The 13,763-nt window shown below is 37.2% G+C and overlaps 1 protein-coding gene across 3 annotated transcripts in view; it reads right to left on the reverse strand.

Moving 5' to 3' along the window:
• MAL2 (mal, T cell differentiation protein 2) overlaps positions 1-13,763 on the reverse strand; it is a 68,327-nt gene that overhangs the window by 39,644 nt on the left and 14,920 nt on the right. The window contains exons 3-4 of one of the 3 annotated variants that reach the window (XM_041769389.1): positions 6,510-6,665; positions 3,504-5,763 (exon numbers count right to left, since the gene is read on the reverse strand). The exons of the other annotated variants lie outside the window; for them this stretch is intronic. Coding sequence (XP_041625323.1) covers positions 5,692-5,763; positions 6,510-6,665 — 228 coding nt within the window. The 3' untranslated portion in view covers positions 3,504-5,691. Of the gene's footprint in view, positions 1-3,503; positions 5,764-6,509; positions 6,666-13,763 lie in introns of those variants that run through there. 3 annotated transcript variants of the gene reach the window in all.

The following is a 13,763-nucleotide window of genomic DNA, read 5'->3' on the forward strand; positions in this document are numbered from 1 at the left end:
GTTTTTAAGTCAAGAAGCTGAGATCATATTCTTTCTGGGCAATCCAAGGCCAATGACTGAGCACAGTGTTGGTATAGGGTTCATCCTTCTAAGCTAGTATGGGACTCCTCTATGGGCAATCTTAATGCAGGAGCTCCCTGATAAGTTGGTTGAAACTTTCTCATAACTAGAACACAGTCTGAAACTCTTCCTATCTATCTTTGTCTTTCTTCTCTTTATCATAGGCATTACCTCCAATTATTTTTAATTTTAATTCCATCTTGGGTTCTTCTTCCCAAAGGACCTATTGTCACAGGTTTGTAAACATGATCACCATTGAAGATGAGTATATAGGCTTAAATAAAGCAACTCACTTCAAGTCATACAGCTCTTAATGGACCTTTTTTTCCTACTTACATGTTTATTTAGTTTCATGCCAAATAATATCCATGAAATCATGCCTTTGATGTGCAATTTATATTTTTCTAATGAACATTGAAAGTATAATTATTAAAAAAACTATCTGAGGCAATCCTTACTTATCTCACACTGGGAAAGAACATAATATCATATGCATTTCTGGAGAATAGATTTGTTCCATAAAAATTTATCTAACCAAGAGTTAATTTTTGAGATATAGGGAAATTTCTACTCAAAAGAAATGTAGTAGTAGCTATCATCTCACCAGGAAACCGAAGCAAAAGTATTGATAAAAGACAATGTGTATGGCTGTCAGACTCTATATGAGACAATTTCCCCTATCATTTTATTCAATACTTCTATCAAACCAGTAGAAGACAAAAATCCAGGCATGTGACCTCCAGATCAATGATCCATTCATTCCTGTAGCCTCTCAAATGAGTATATGTGCCTTAAGAAATATTCAGAGTAATTCATTACACAGCATGATACAAGAACATATTTTAACTATATTTTATGATAAAAAATTAAAATGCTTTACTAACAGTTAAAATAGGTTGACACTGGTTCATATATTTCATATACATAAATAAGGTAGGCATGTTCAGAAACTAATACAACTGTTACATTCTTTAAAAGTAACAAATCTTTAGTTAACCACTGTTAAACATTTTATATACTTGTGTATACAAATAAATGAGTTTATTCACATTCCAAAAATTTTCCACACCAAAGTTCTAGTGTATTCAGTAAGATGGCATATTTAATACTCAATAACATGCACAATTTCATGAAAAGGCAATGTGGCCCAGTATACTGATGCATCAGAACTTCATTGCTTTGGCTAAACTGTACATTGACTCAGGACATCAGGCATATTTAGAATGATACATGAAACTGCAGATAGGGAATTCAACAATATCCTCCATTCTAGAATATCTCTTATGCATATCCAAAGATAAACTTTAGAGTTGACAGACATAAAAAATCAAAATGCCACATGATATATACAGATACATCTACCTCTTGTTAAGAACAGTGACGTTCATAACTTATAGCAAAAATCACTAGTCAGAGCCCTACACTCCCATCGAAATTATTTTTAAAAATGACAGCTTTTGACCATTAGTTCTTAGTTCTGATAATGCTTTGAGGACTAAGTCAGTTGAGTCTATAGTGATATCTTTTGTCATGAAAAAAAATATAGAATAAAGATCTGATGAGTTTACACAGGATGCCTAATTTTTATCTGCATAGCCCCTCTGCTATAGAAGACTGATTACATAATATTTTTACAATACACATATATTTAATTACTAGAGAACTTGTAAGGTAGAATTCACTCTAAATACATCCAGAACTAGATGAAAAATACTTAGCCATTTTATACCAGAAATTTTCAAGTGCTAACAAGATCAATTTTTATATAGTATATCGATTAGAACATGAAAGTAGGTATTGCTGTAACATTCATCCATCTGCTAACTCAACATGTAGTTACTGGGTACATGTTATTTGCTATGCTCTTTTCTAGCCACTGAACATGGAGCTGTAAACAAAGTAGATGGTTCCTCTCTATAAGCCTTACATCCTAGTGGAGAAGAGGACAAATGCAGTAAGCAAATAAAATACATGTTGTTCAAGCTGTATTTAAAATATATATCCTAAGTGCCTAGGAGAAATGCAGGAAAGGAGAAGAAGGCAGGCTGTTGTGAGATTGAAGGTGACAACTGGGCAAAGACCCAAAGAGGGTGAGGGAGCAAGCCATGCAAGTACTTGAGGAGAGAATGGTCCTGAGAGAGCAACTGGTATTGACCTACTGCCCAGGGCACAGCTTAGGACTCTCTCTACAAAGATAAACTTTGAAAGCATTAAAAAAATCCATATATGTCCTAAAGATGATCGTCTCCCCTTAAACTCTGGACCCCTCCCACATGAATATGTTATATTGTCACCTGAGACGCTGGCTCACTTAATAGCAAACTTGAAGCATAATGTTAAAGATAGAACCTTCGTGATGATGACTTAGAATTCCAGATTCTGGCACAGGCAGAGGTGGAAATTCAGAGTTTATATATAAAGATCGAATGGTGTGTCTCAGACTAGAGAACCCTTCTGATGTCAGTTCCGGAGCTGACTGGGAAGCCAGGCTAATTCAGGAAAGTGCTGATATAAGGCAGTGCAGGAGACTGAAGGGCCTGCACTCCAGGCCAGAATTACTGGACCAGAGAAATAGGCAGTCAAGCCCTTCGGGGGCCTCTGTGGACCAAAGTTGCTGGATTTTCCCCTATAATGCAGGTCTGGCCTAAAATCTTACAGCCAAACTCATGAGTCCTTGGCTAGGACAAAAAAGTTCTAAAAGATGGTATCTACCACAAACAAATTATATTAAACATTCTGCTAAAAACTTCTTTGAGGAGGAAAAGGGTTCTCATTTCCATATAAATGAAATATGTAAAATCTTGAAGAACTGAGGAATGCAAAACCATTAAGCACCTGGACTTTAGAGCCAGACTTCTGGGGGTTTCAAGTCTATTGCTAGGCACACGACCCTGCAAGTCATTTATGGTCTGTGTTTTAGCTCCTTCATCTTTTTTTTTTTTTTTTTTTAATTTAAGTAGGCTGCATGCTCAGCATGGAGCCCACCACAGGGCTCCAACCCATGACCCTGAGATCAAGAGCAGACCTGAGACCTTGAGTCGGATGGTTAACCAACTGAGCACCCAGGTGCCCTGAGTTTCCTCATCTTTAAGAGGAGATACTGTCTACCCCTCAGAGTTGTCATGATGAGGATTAAATGAGCTAATATTTGAAAAGATGCTGAGAGCCTGCCTGGCATATATTAAGCAATAGAAAAATGCTTTTCAATAAAACAGAGTAGAATTTAAACTTCCTTTAAAATATTACTTCCAAAGACTTACCTCTTTGACCTTCATCAAAGAAAAAAGGCTCACTGACATTTCCTGAGAGTCTTTTACATAGAAATGTTTAAAGCCGAACTTTTATATATTGTGGGTCTAGAAATTCCAAATCTGTCAAGTTTATATCAAACCTTTCACTGAATTTCAAAGTGAATTGTATAAAAAATAGATGACCAAAAAAGATTATCAAATGAATACTTTATTAGAGTCATAACACTTATAAAATAAATTTCTTTTCATCATGGAGTTACCAGATTTTAAAACCAACACTCTCATTTCTACAGCATATATAAAGAAATTCTCAAATGCCATAATTTTTGTTCAAGTGCTTTGTCACTCAATTCACAAACCCAGAACACGATTAATCTACAAATATAAGTATTCACAGTCAGATGAGTTTTAGGCTTGGTTCTTAATGATCTAGAAGCAATCCATTTACAAAAGTGCCACTAAAGCCATTTCATGAAATCATTTAATTTAATGCCACCAAGCATGGACCTGTTATACTTTGGAAACAAAAATAAAATCTCACAACTAAATCTAGCAGACTAACTTTGAATGATTCCAGCTCAAATAGACTAAATATCCTTATGGCACATTTATGACTTTGTAATATACAATTCATAATACAGGTTTAAGTGTGTGGTATGAAGCTAGAAAAACCAAGGAAGTCAGATATTATAGAAAAGATAGGACATGAGTATAAAGTCGTAGACTGATTTCTTCTTGCCACATACTGAAACACAGTTTATATCACAAAGCAAACTCTAATAAGATTCTTCCTTCTAGGGGATTATTACATAAGTAGCATCTGATCACTGAGCATTGATCATGTTACTCATTCAGGATTGTTCTGTGTTCCATGAAATCTAATAGCACAACTTATACATGGCACTCTTATGGGACGATTCAGCCAAAAAAGCAAAGGGCTGAAGGTTTTGAATGGTCAAAGCCCTCTTTTCCCAGAGGAAGCCCTTCTGGGGTAGGAGAGAAGTATCCTGCTTTGGACAGTGTGGTGGGAGCTGGGACCTAACTCTTACTTGGTCTCCCATTCAAGCCATTTTTGGCACCTTTCCACAACCAGGGTCTCTAACAGATGCATTAAAATATTTTCTGTGCAATTCAGCCAGGGACAAGTTCTTATAATGGCTGTTGTTTTAAAACTGATTTTATACCAATGTAAAACAGCACAGATGTTGGGACCATTATCAAAACACGTAAAAAGCTACAGCTTTAAGTTTTATTTAATACTCTATCCAAATTTAACTCAGGAAGTAATGTAAAATAATTAGAAGTTACAGGTTAACTCTTCTATTTGGTAAAGCCTCACATATCCACACATAATTATTCATATGTTCATGCACAGGACAAACAGCTGTATTCTGAAGCATAAATAAATCCAAAGTAAGACTAAGTAGCTAGATACCAGTTCCAGTAGTGGTGAATGGTTTCTCAGGGAATCTCATTTTAAGGATGCCAGATGAGAGGTTTGCTTAGTTGTTAAGAGACCCTTAGTTTGATTAAGCAACTAGGATTTACTTCATAAATTACTTTTTCCTGTACCCAAGACTCTGCTTGAATTCGTCTGAAAAACTATCCACCACTTTAAGGGTAAGTACTTGACCTTTAACACAAAGGCAATGTGATTATTGCATAATGAGGCTAAATATTATGTTTTATACCTTTCAAGATCAGTTCAATAAAATACATAACATATAACTAAAGTTTTATACCAGAGGTTGGCAAACTATAATCTACAGCCCACAGGCCAAATCCAGCCTGCTTCCTGTCTTTGTGAATAAAGTTTTATTGGGACACAGGCACACTCATTCATTTGTGTATTGCCTATGACTGCTTTCACAAAATAACAGCAGATATGAATTGTTGCAACAGAGACTGTATGGCCCACAAAGCCTAAAATATTTACCAACTGGACCTTTATAGAAAAAGGGTGCCAATCTCTGTCTTATATTAAAAGACAGAGTGCAGTGGGAAGGCTATTTAAAACGTGGTTTGTTTCTTTGTTTTTTAAGGAAATTTTAGTTACCTATTAAAATTAAGGTTTAGGTGACTCTAAATAAAAGAAATACCCCCTTTTTTATGAGAAATATCTGTATATTTTATGGATATAAAGAAAATCTTCTTTAAAAAAGAGACAAATGTAAAATTAAAGGCCATTTCTCTGTTTAACATCATAATACAATTAAAATACCATCCATGAAATGTACCAAAACTTGTACTTTGATTCTCTCCGTATACTAAACAAATTACTTTTGGAATGTTGTTCTATCTGGACAAAATGGCATCTATTTGATCAGACACATAAAGTAGACAAATGAAACTAACACAGGCCGTTAGTTTCTAAGGAGTGTTACGGTCGCCATCTTCGTAAAGCCAGACCCAAACTGCAACCATAACAAGCTGTTGTCACAAAGGCAAAAATCTAAGAAAAAAGGAACAAAAGCTCACATCAGATTTATACCACCAACTTTAAGAAAACACTCATCCTAAGGAACAACTATCTGAATACCGATCAACCTACCTAAAGGTACTTCATCATTTATGAAAATGGTTTATATTCATCTTTTTTTGATGATTTGTACTACTGTTTTACCCCCTTGCATCATTAACCCTTCTTTTAAACATTCTGGCCTCTAATAATTTTCTCATTTGTGGATAGCCTTAGATTGAACACTTGTTCACATGCTGGACTCACTTATTAAATATTTATGAAACCCCCAACACAATATTCAAAAATTCATTATGAGGTGTCTATTCATACAGTGATTTCATAGCCAAGAAAAGTGCAACTATCAGAACTTGAGGATGTATCAAATCCTTCCTTGGACAATGGGAAGCAACTTCAGAAGAAAACCTGCAGAATTGAATCAACAGATTGGCATGGGAGGTAGTCCTGAAATCTGCACTCAATCCTGAATTTCTGTCCTTACTTTTTGACAAGGATTTCTTAAGCATCGACTGTGTGTACATCAGGACAAGGGTCCTTGTCCACAATAGGAGGGGTCAGAGCAGGACTTAGCTCCTCAGGTTTATCTACAGATAAATAGCTAGTATATATATATATATAATGCTAATGGCTATTATTAGAGAAAATGATTGCTGCCCCTAGAGTTTCTAGGAGACCTGGGGAGGGGGCTGTGCTGGTACCCTGGACTCATCGACACTCACTGTGGCTGCTACGTTTATGTTATACTGGTTATCGCTCAAGAGCGGCTGCACCACCATGGTCGTATTGCAATGAAGATCATGCAGGGATGTGGCTGCTGCTTCCAGTAGAAAAGCTCCAAAGTAGAATACAAACACTGTAAAATGGTACACAAAATCCTGAAAGAGGAGGGGGAAAAAAGACACCTACAATTAAAAGTATACTTTTTTTTTTTTCGGTTCCTTATTTCAGCTCATGAGGTTTAACTTCAGAAAGGTTAGAACTTTTAATCAAACAATCTTTAACCATACTCACCATTTATTCTGGCTCCTGAGCCATGTCAAGCTATTCGAATCCAAATGAAAACCAACCAACGCTCTGCTATAGTCGGCGGCGTGGCAAAACTGACATACTGAATTTTATAATAAAATATATAATTTCACAACCTTGTTATAGTTATTTGATAATAATTATAGTATTACAGTATATCATATAGCTATATGATAATATACATACACACATTTTATAATTAGGCCTTTTATTTCTGAGCAATTTTATTTTCATCCATAGACTATCACCCCATACACTGAAAAATGCGGGAGACCTATGACATCATAGAATTCAATAACATATCTCCTGATATTCCAGAAACACAAATTATATATCAGATACTTTGACAAAATGTATAGAACTCTCAAGAGTCAATTGTCATAAGGTGATTTCATATGTTGCTGGCATTGTGAGGCATAACTCTACTGGATTTCACATTGTCTTACAGGAACAGATGTCTATCAACACATCGCTGTGTGTATATTTGTCAACAGCTGCCAGATACCCGGTATGTTACATCCATTATCATTTATCCTTACAACCACCATTTATTATTCCCATTTTACAAACAAGTGACTTCTTTCTTTATTCTTTCTCTTTCTTTCTTTCTTTCTTTCTTTCTTTCTTTCTTTCTTTCTTTCTTCTTTCTTTCTTCTTTCTTTCTTTCTTTCTTTCTTTCTTTCTTTCTTTCTTTCTTTCTTTCTTTCTTTCTTTCTTTCTTTCTTTCATTAAATGACTGTTTTAAAGCTATATAAACATAACCTTTTGAAAGAACTCAAACCCACATAGGGCTGATTCCAAAGTCCACTTTCTTTCCTCTGTCAAACTGTTTGTTATTGATATGGCAACATTACAGAGAAACAGCACGCTGCTTTTATAAAGGCCCGTTCAGCAAAACTGTCCATAGGAATTATTCTTACTCTGCCTAGAATAGTAAGGAAAAGTTAACTCACCAGGAGTGGGAATTCCAAAGGTAAATACTAAAAATACGTTGTACTTAACATTTCTAACTTATAAAAGCTGACTCACCAATATGAATCAAAAGATTTAAGAACAATGTCACGCACTGATCACGTGTCTAATCTATAGCAGAAATGCTTAAATACATGTAGCTATGCAACAAACGTTAATTGATGAAGGTCAAAGTCCAAATGTTATGACTTTTAGGAATTACAAGTAACAGACCTGGATCTTAATTAGTAATAAAGACTGAAAGAAAAATATGTTTAAGATCATTAGGTGCTCATCTAAATTACTGAGGTGGACTCTCGAAAGTGGCTCATGTTACCTTAGAAAGGGCAGGAAAAGTCTGATGACATGGCCTGCAACTCTTGGTATAATGAGGTCCTCACCTTCTTCACCAGCCTTGGCTCATGCCACCTTCCCATCCCTCTGACATCAGCCACTTCAACCTTATTTTGGTGCCAGGAAATACTCTATACCTCAAGGCTGATGTTCCTTATACACAGTATGGTGTGGCTGGAAAGATTCTTCCCACAACCAATTATCACTTGCCCCTCCCCCCACCCACCACCAACTTTCTATTCCTGCTAATTTTCACTTCTTCCTCCTTTTCAGTAGTATTGGAACTGATCCATGGTGAAGGCTTCCCTATCCAATCCTTTTCCTTCATTTTTTATGGTTGTTGTCATCCAATAAACTTCTTATATTCCTAACTCTGTTTGACTTGGGCCATGCTACCCATCTGTCCATATTATCCTAGGGCCACATGTATCCTAAGGTGTTGGTGTAAAAGATTTGAATTCATGGCAATACTGGTGAGAGAAAATCATTATGCAGGCTCCTGGACTTCTAGAGTCAGGCAGGCAACCTGAAGTGGAAACTTACAGGTCTTTGTAAAACAGCTCCTGGGCCTTGTAGCATCCATAATTATGTGTTGCACACGTTCCCCTTTAAGAAAGAACCTGGCATTCAGCTGTGAGGAGTCTACTTAGCTGATGACTTTGGCTTCAGTAGGTTGGGGATCTACTGCTATGTTTGAACCAAGGCAACATTCCTCCTGGCAGTCTCCAGCTAGTGATGGTACAGTGGGGATACTGGTGCCTGGCCACTGTTAGCTACTATAAGACTCTTAAGGCAAAGACTGTGCTCTTGAGCTTATCGTTAATTTGGCCAAGACTGTCAATCTGCATCCCACACTAAGACTTTTCTGTTTTACCCTATTTCCTTCCCCATTTCTTTTATGGGTATTATCTCTTCCCTTCTCCCTCAAAAAAAAAATCTTTTGCATTTTTTTATTTTCTTTTCTTTTTTAGAGAGAAAGAGCATGAGCGGGGGGTGGGGCAGAGGGAAAGGGAGAGAATCTTAAGCACACTCTAAGTTCAGCATGAAGCCTGACTTAGGGCTCGATCTCATGACCCTGAGATCCTGACCTGAGTTGAAATCAAGAGTCAGATGCTTAACTGTCTGAGCTACCCAGGCATCTGAAAACCTCTTGCACTTTTAAATTCATCTTACAGTCTGTTTCCCAGTGGACCTGAGATGACAGATATGCTCTTCTAGTACCCTGAACACTCCCTGCTTGACCATTAACATCATTTTGATTAATGCATCAATTGTGTAATTATTTTTTTTTTTAAGATTTTATGTATTTATTTGAAAGAGAGAGAGAGAGAGAAGATGAGTGGAGAGGGAGGGCAGAGGGAAATGGAGAGAGAGAAGCAGACTCCTGCGGAGCAGGGAGCCTGACATGGAGCTCCATCCCAAGATCATGACCTGAGCTGAAGGCAGACACTTAACTGGCTGAGCCACCCAGGCGCCTCTGTGTCATTATTTCTTTACTGACACTGTCTACTACAACAAACGCTTTGAGAGCCACTACAAGCCTGTCTTGTTTACTACTGTATTTCTAGGGCCTACTATATCACCAGGTATATATTAGGTGCTAAGTCCAGATTTCCCACCACCAGAGAGCCACACCCACGTTTATATTTGGCCATCCTGGACATTTTATTCCAATGCCTGCTACATGGGGAATGTGTGTGAGAAGGGCTTCCACAAATTTTTGCTCATCATTTTGGACAGCACAGGTTGTTCATCCAAAACCAGTGGTTCTCAAAGGTAAGCATGCCTCAGAATCATCTGAAAAGCTTGTTACAACACAGACTACCTGTGTCCCACCTTCTGAGTCTCTGACTCAGTGTGTCTGAGTGGGACCTGAAAATCTGCATGTGTAACAAGCTGCCAGGTGATGTGGCTGCTGCAGGTTAGGGACCCCCCTTTGTGAACCACCTGTCCTAAGTCCTTGGCACTTCCCCATCAGCAGATGGCCCCATCCCCTTTCTGAGTCTCATTTGTATACCCTTGCTCTTCTGCCAAACTTCCTAATATTCACACAGCCCAGTGTTCCTCTCTCTCGTCTTCACTTTTTGCTCTGGTAAACAATCTTAAGCATAGCTCGATTTTTTTTCTTCAGCAACAAATGACTATCCCCCATATTCATATCTTAAGCCCATGTTTTACTCTTCAGGTCCAATTTTCACTAACTAGTTTTAAAATAAAAGCTATGCTGTAAATAGGGGGCTCCTGGTTTCCCTGATGGCAGCATGAAAAAGGGACAATGGCCACACTAAGTTTTAGCTTTCTCAACAATGAGAACAATAATAGGAATTGTCATAAAGATCAAATAAGTAAATGAATGTCAGGACAGAAAACATAGCTCGGGACATTCACAGTATTAAGTGAAGTCCAAATAGGCAAATGTATGCCACTTACTTTGGGGGAAGAAAGTGAAATATGTTTAATTGTACAGGATTTTTTTTTGTAGCTCTCATTTTTCTAAAATATTCTAAAATTTTCTAAAACTGCTAGGAAATACATATGTCTAATAAAACCAGGAGGGATGTTGGAAAAATATTTAAACATTGGTATAGCATGTGCATCAACCATTAGAAGGGATGCTGGGCAGTGCAAGGGCCCCACACCCCACCTCTCCAAAAATGGAAAATAACTATGGTATCTCTTACTTAAAGTTAGGCAAAATGGTATTTCCTCTCTACAAAAAAACAACAAAAACAAAAAACCAAAAAAACCACCTCAAAATCAAAACCTGCTTCTTTCCTGAAATTAGAATAGGGCAAGTTTTTAATATTTCATATATGTTATTATATATATTACATATTATATTTTTATTTCATCACTTACACCAAAGCTAGAAAGCCTTGGGGAAAAAAAACTGAAGACATTTACCACTACAAATGCTAATTCAACCCCATAATCAACAAAAGCTCGAAGCTATGAATATTTTAGTTAATATCTCACAACAAATACTTTTAGAAATAAATTCTTTTTTTAAAGGTCTTATTTATTTATTTGACAGAGAGAGCATGCATGAGCATGGGGAAGGGCGAAGGGAGAGGGAGAAGCAGGTTCCCTGCTAAGCAAAGAGCCCAATGCAGGGCTCGATCCCAGGGTCCTGGGATCGTGACCTGAGCTGAAGGCAAGATGCTCAACAGACTGAGCCACCTAGGCACCCCAGAAAATAAATGCATTCTTTCTTCCTTTATGCAATGCATACAGGTAACATTAAACTGTTATCACAAGGGGAAACAATTATTTTTTGAGTGGTTAATGTCTAACAATTCCAGAACGCAGCAATTAAAAATGGTTACCATCTGTGGTCGATTCTACAATATGCATGGCTAAAAAATTTTCCTCACTGAGAGTACCCAAGATATATTACAAAATCTACCAAAAGCAACTAAGTGGTCAGAAATGACCAATTATGTGGAAAAAATCTCAGAAGGGGAGAAAGAAAGGAGCCCTTTCAAATATGGCAAGTGTTTAAGTCAACTCCATGAGGCATGAGTTGGCCCTCTGAAAATGTGCCCCCCAAAGGAGAAAAAATGAGTGGGAAATATCAGAAAGGGAGACAGAACATGGAAGACTCCTAACTCTGGGAAACAAACTAGGGGTGGTGGAAGGGGAGGTGGGCGGGGGGTGGGGCGTGACTGGGTGACGGGCACTGAGGTGGGCACTTGACGGGATGAGCACTGGGTGTTATTCTATATGTTGAACACCAATAAAAAATAAATTTATTAAAATAAATAAATAAATAAAATGAAAGTGTGCCCCCCATGACAAGGCTATAGAGGGAACACCACTCACTTGCTGCGTGCTGTGTTGCTACCACCGCTTTCTTCCTCAGTAATAGTGGACTATCCCAGCTAAAGAACCACAGGATAAACTCTGCTGGTGACCTCTGCAACAGACAGGTAGGTCTTTCCAATTCTGGTTGCCCCTTTCATAAAGTGGTTTAATTTAAAAAAAAAAAAAGCACACTCTTATATTTTATTGTCGGAACACCAAATATAACATTACACATGGAAGAGGGAGACCACATATTTAGGAAACCTAATAAACTTATAAGGATATTAATGATGTACTCAATATCAAAAATTAGACTCAATATAAACAAAAGGAAGAAAGATGGTATGAACATATGTCTAATAAAACCAGGAGGGATGTTGGAAAAATATTTAAACATTGGTATAGCATGTGCATCAACCATTAGAAGGGATGCTGGGCAGGGCCCCAGAGACTTAGTACTTTGCCAGGTACTAACCCTTTAGTTGCTAGGCTACTAGGAAGTCCAGGAAAGTCCCAGAGGAAGACCAAGGGTGGCAGGGAGCATAGCACTTGGGAAGAGGTAGTAGGTTAGGGCAATGACTATGTATTAACCAGGACTAAAGGCTATCCTGGTACATGCTGGCCAAATACTATCTTTGAACTTAATATTTACAGAGCTTGGTGGTGCTTACCAACAACATTAGGTATTGATTGATTCATTCATATATGATTATGGGAAAGCCAAGCACTTAGAAAGAGGAGATTAAGCAATCCATCTGTAACTTAAATAGAGATTTCTGATCTTCCCTACTTGACTAATTACTAGAAACATTTTCTCATCATTTATGAGAAAGCAAGGCAAAAATGTGGGAACACACTGCATCAGGAACCTAAGAAACAGAACTTCCTCGTGTGTGTGTGTGTGTGTGTGTGTGTATGGAAATAAATTTTTGCCTTAAGTTTTTATTTAAATTCCAGTTAGTTAACATACAGTGTAATATTAGTTTTAGGTGTACAATTTAGTGACTCAACAGAATGACTTTCAACATTTCAAACTGCAAGCCTTGGTATACTTACAGAATTATGATGATTATTGACCATCTACTATAAATCAGATACACAGCTGATAAGCACTTTAGAATACATTAATTCCATTATTCCTTAACAGCATTTAATGAGGCAGGAACTATAATTACCATTTTACAGAGGAAAAAATCAGAAGTCATAGAGGTTCAATACTTTGGCCAAGGCTACACAGTTATTAAGCAAACCAGACCTAACTTCAAAGCCTGTGCAAGATGATAGCCCTTGCACCATACTTCCTCCTTTACACTAACCATCTGCCCCTAGGCTGGTTTAATGGGCAGCCACATCTACTGATAACATTCGGGATGATGGTTTTCTTAGTTACCCTGTAACTAAGAACATTTTTTTAATAAGCCTAACATCCATCCTAAAGCTGGTGAATATAATGTTACCACACCTGAAAATAACTAAATAAGCCTGATGAAAGGCCTGATCTAAGTTTCTAACCACCAAACTGACTGAAACCTAGGTGAGGTTCTTCATGAATTTCATTAAACCTTTGTCTACCAGATTGGAATTCCAGCTCCACTGGCCATTTTGAAATAGTCTCAGAGATTGAATAAGCATAAGCATGAAAGAGGCCCCCTATATGATATGGGAAAAGGGAAAGTAAGATGACCCAATTTAATGGTGTCATAATTTTTTAAATTATGTTGATTATAAATTCACTTTTTAAAATTACCAATTCTTATTGATTTAGGACAGGAATTAAAAATAAACTATCCCCTTTTCTAAGTATTTAGAGAGTAGAATATACAGCTGCTTGTTTTCTG

The sequence above is a fragment of the Vulpes lagopus genome, chromosome 9 (assembly GCF_018345385.1).
Source record: "Vulpes lagopus strain Blue_001 chromosome 9, ASM1834538v1, whole genome shotgun sequence".
NCBI lineage: Eukaryota > Metazoa > Chordata > Mammalia > Carnivora > Canidae > Vulpes > Vulpes lagopus.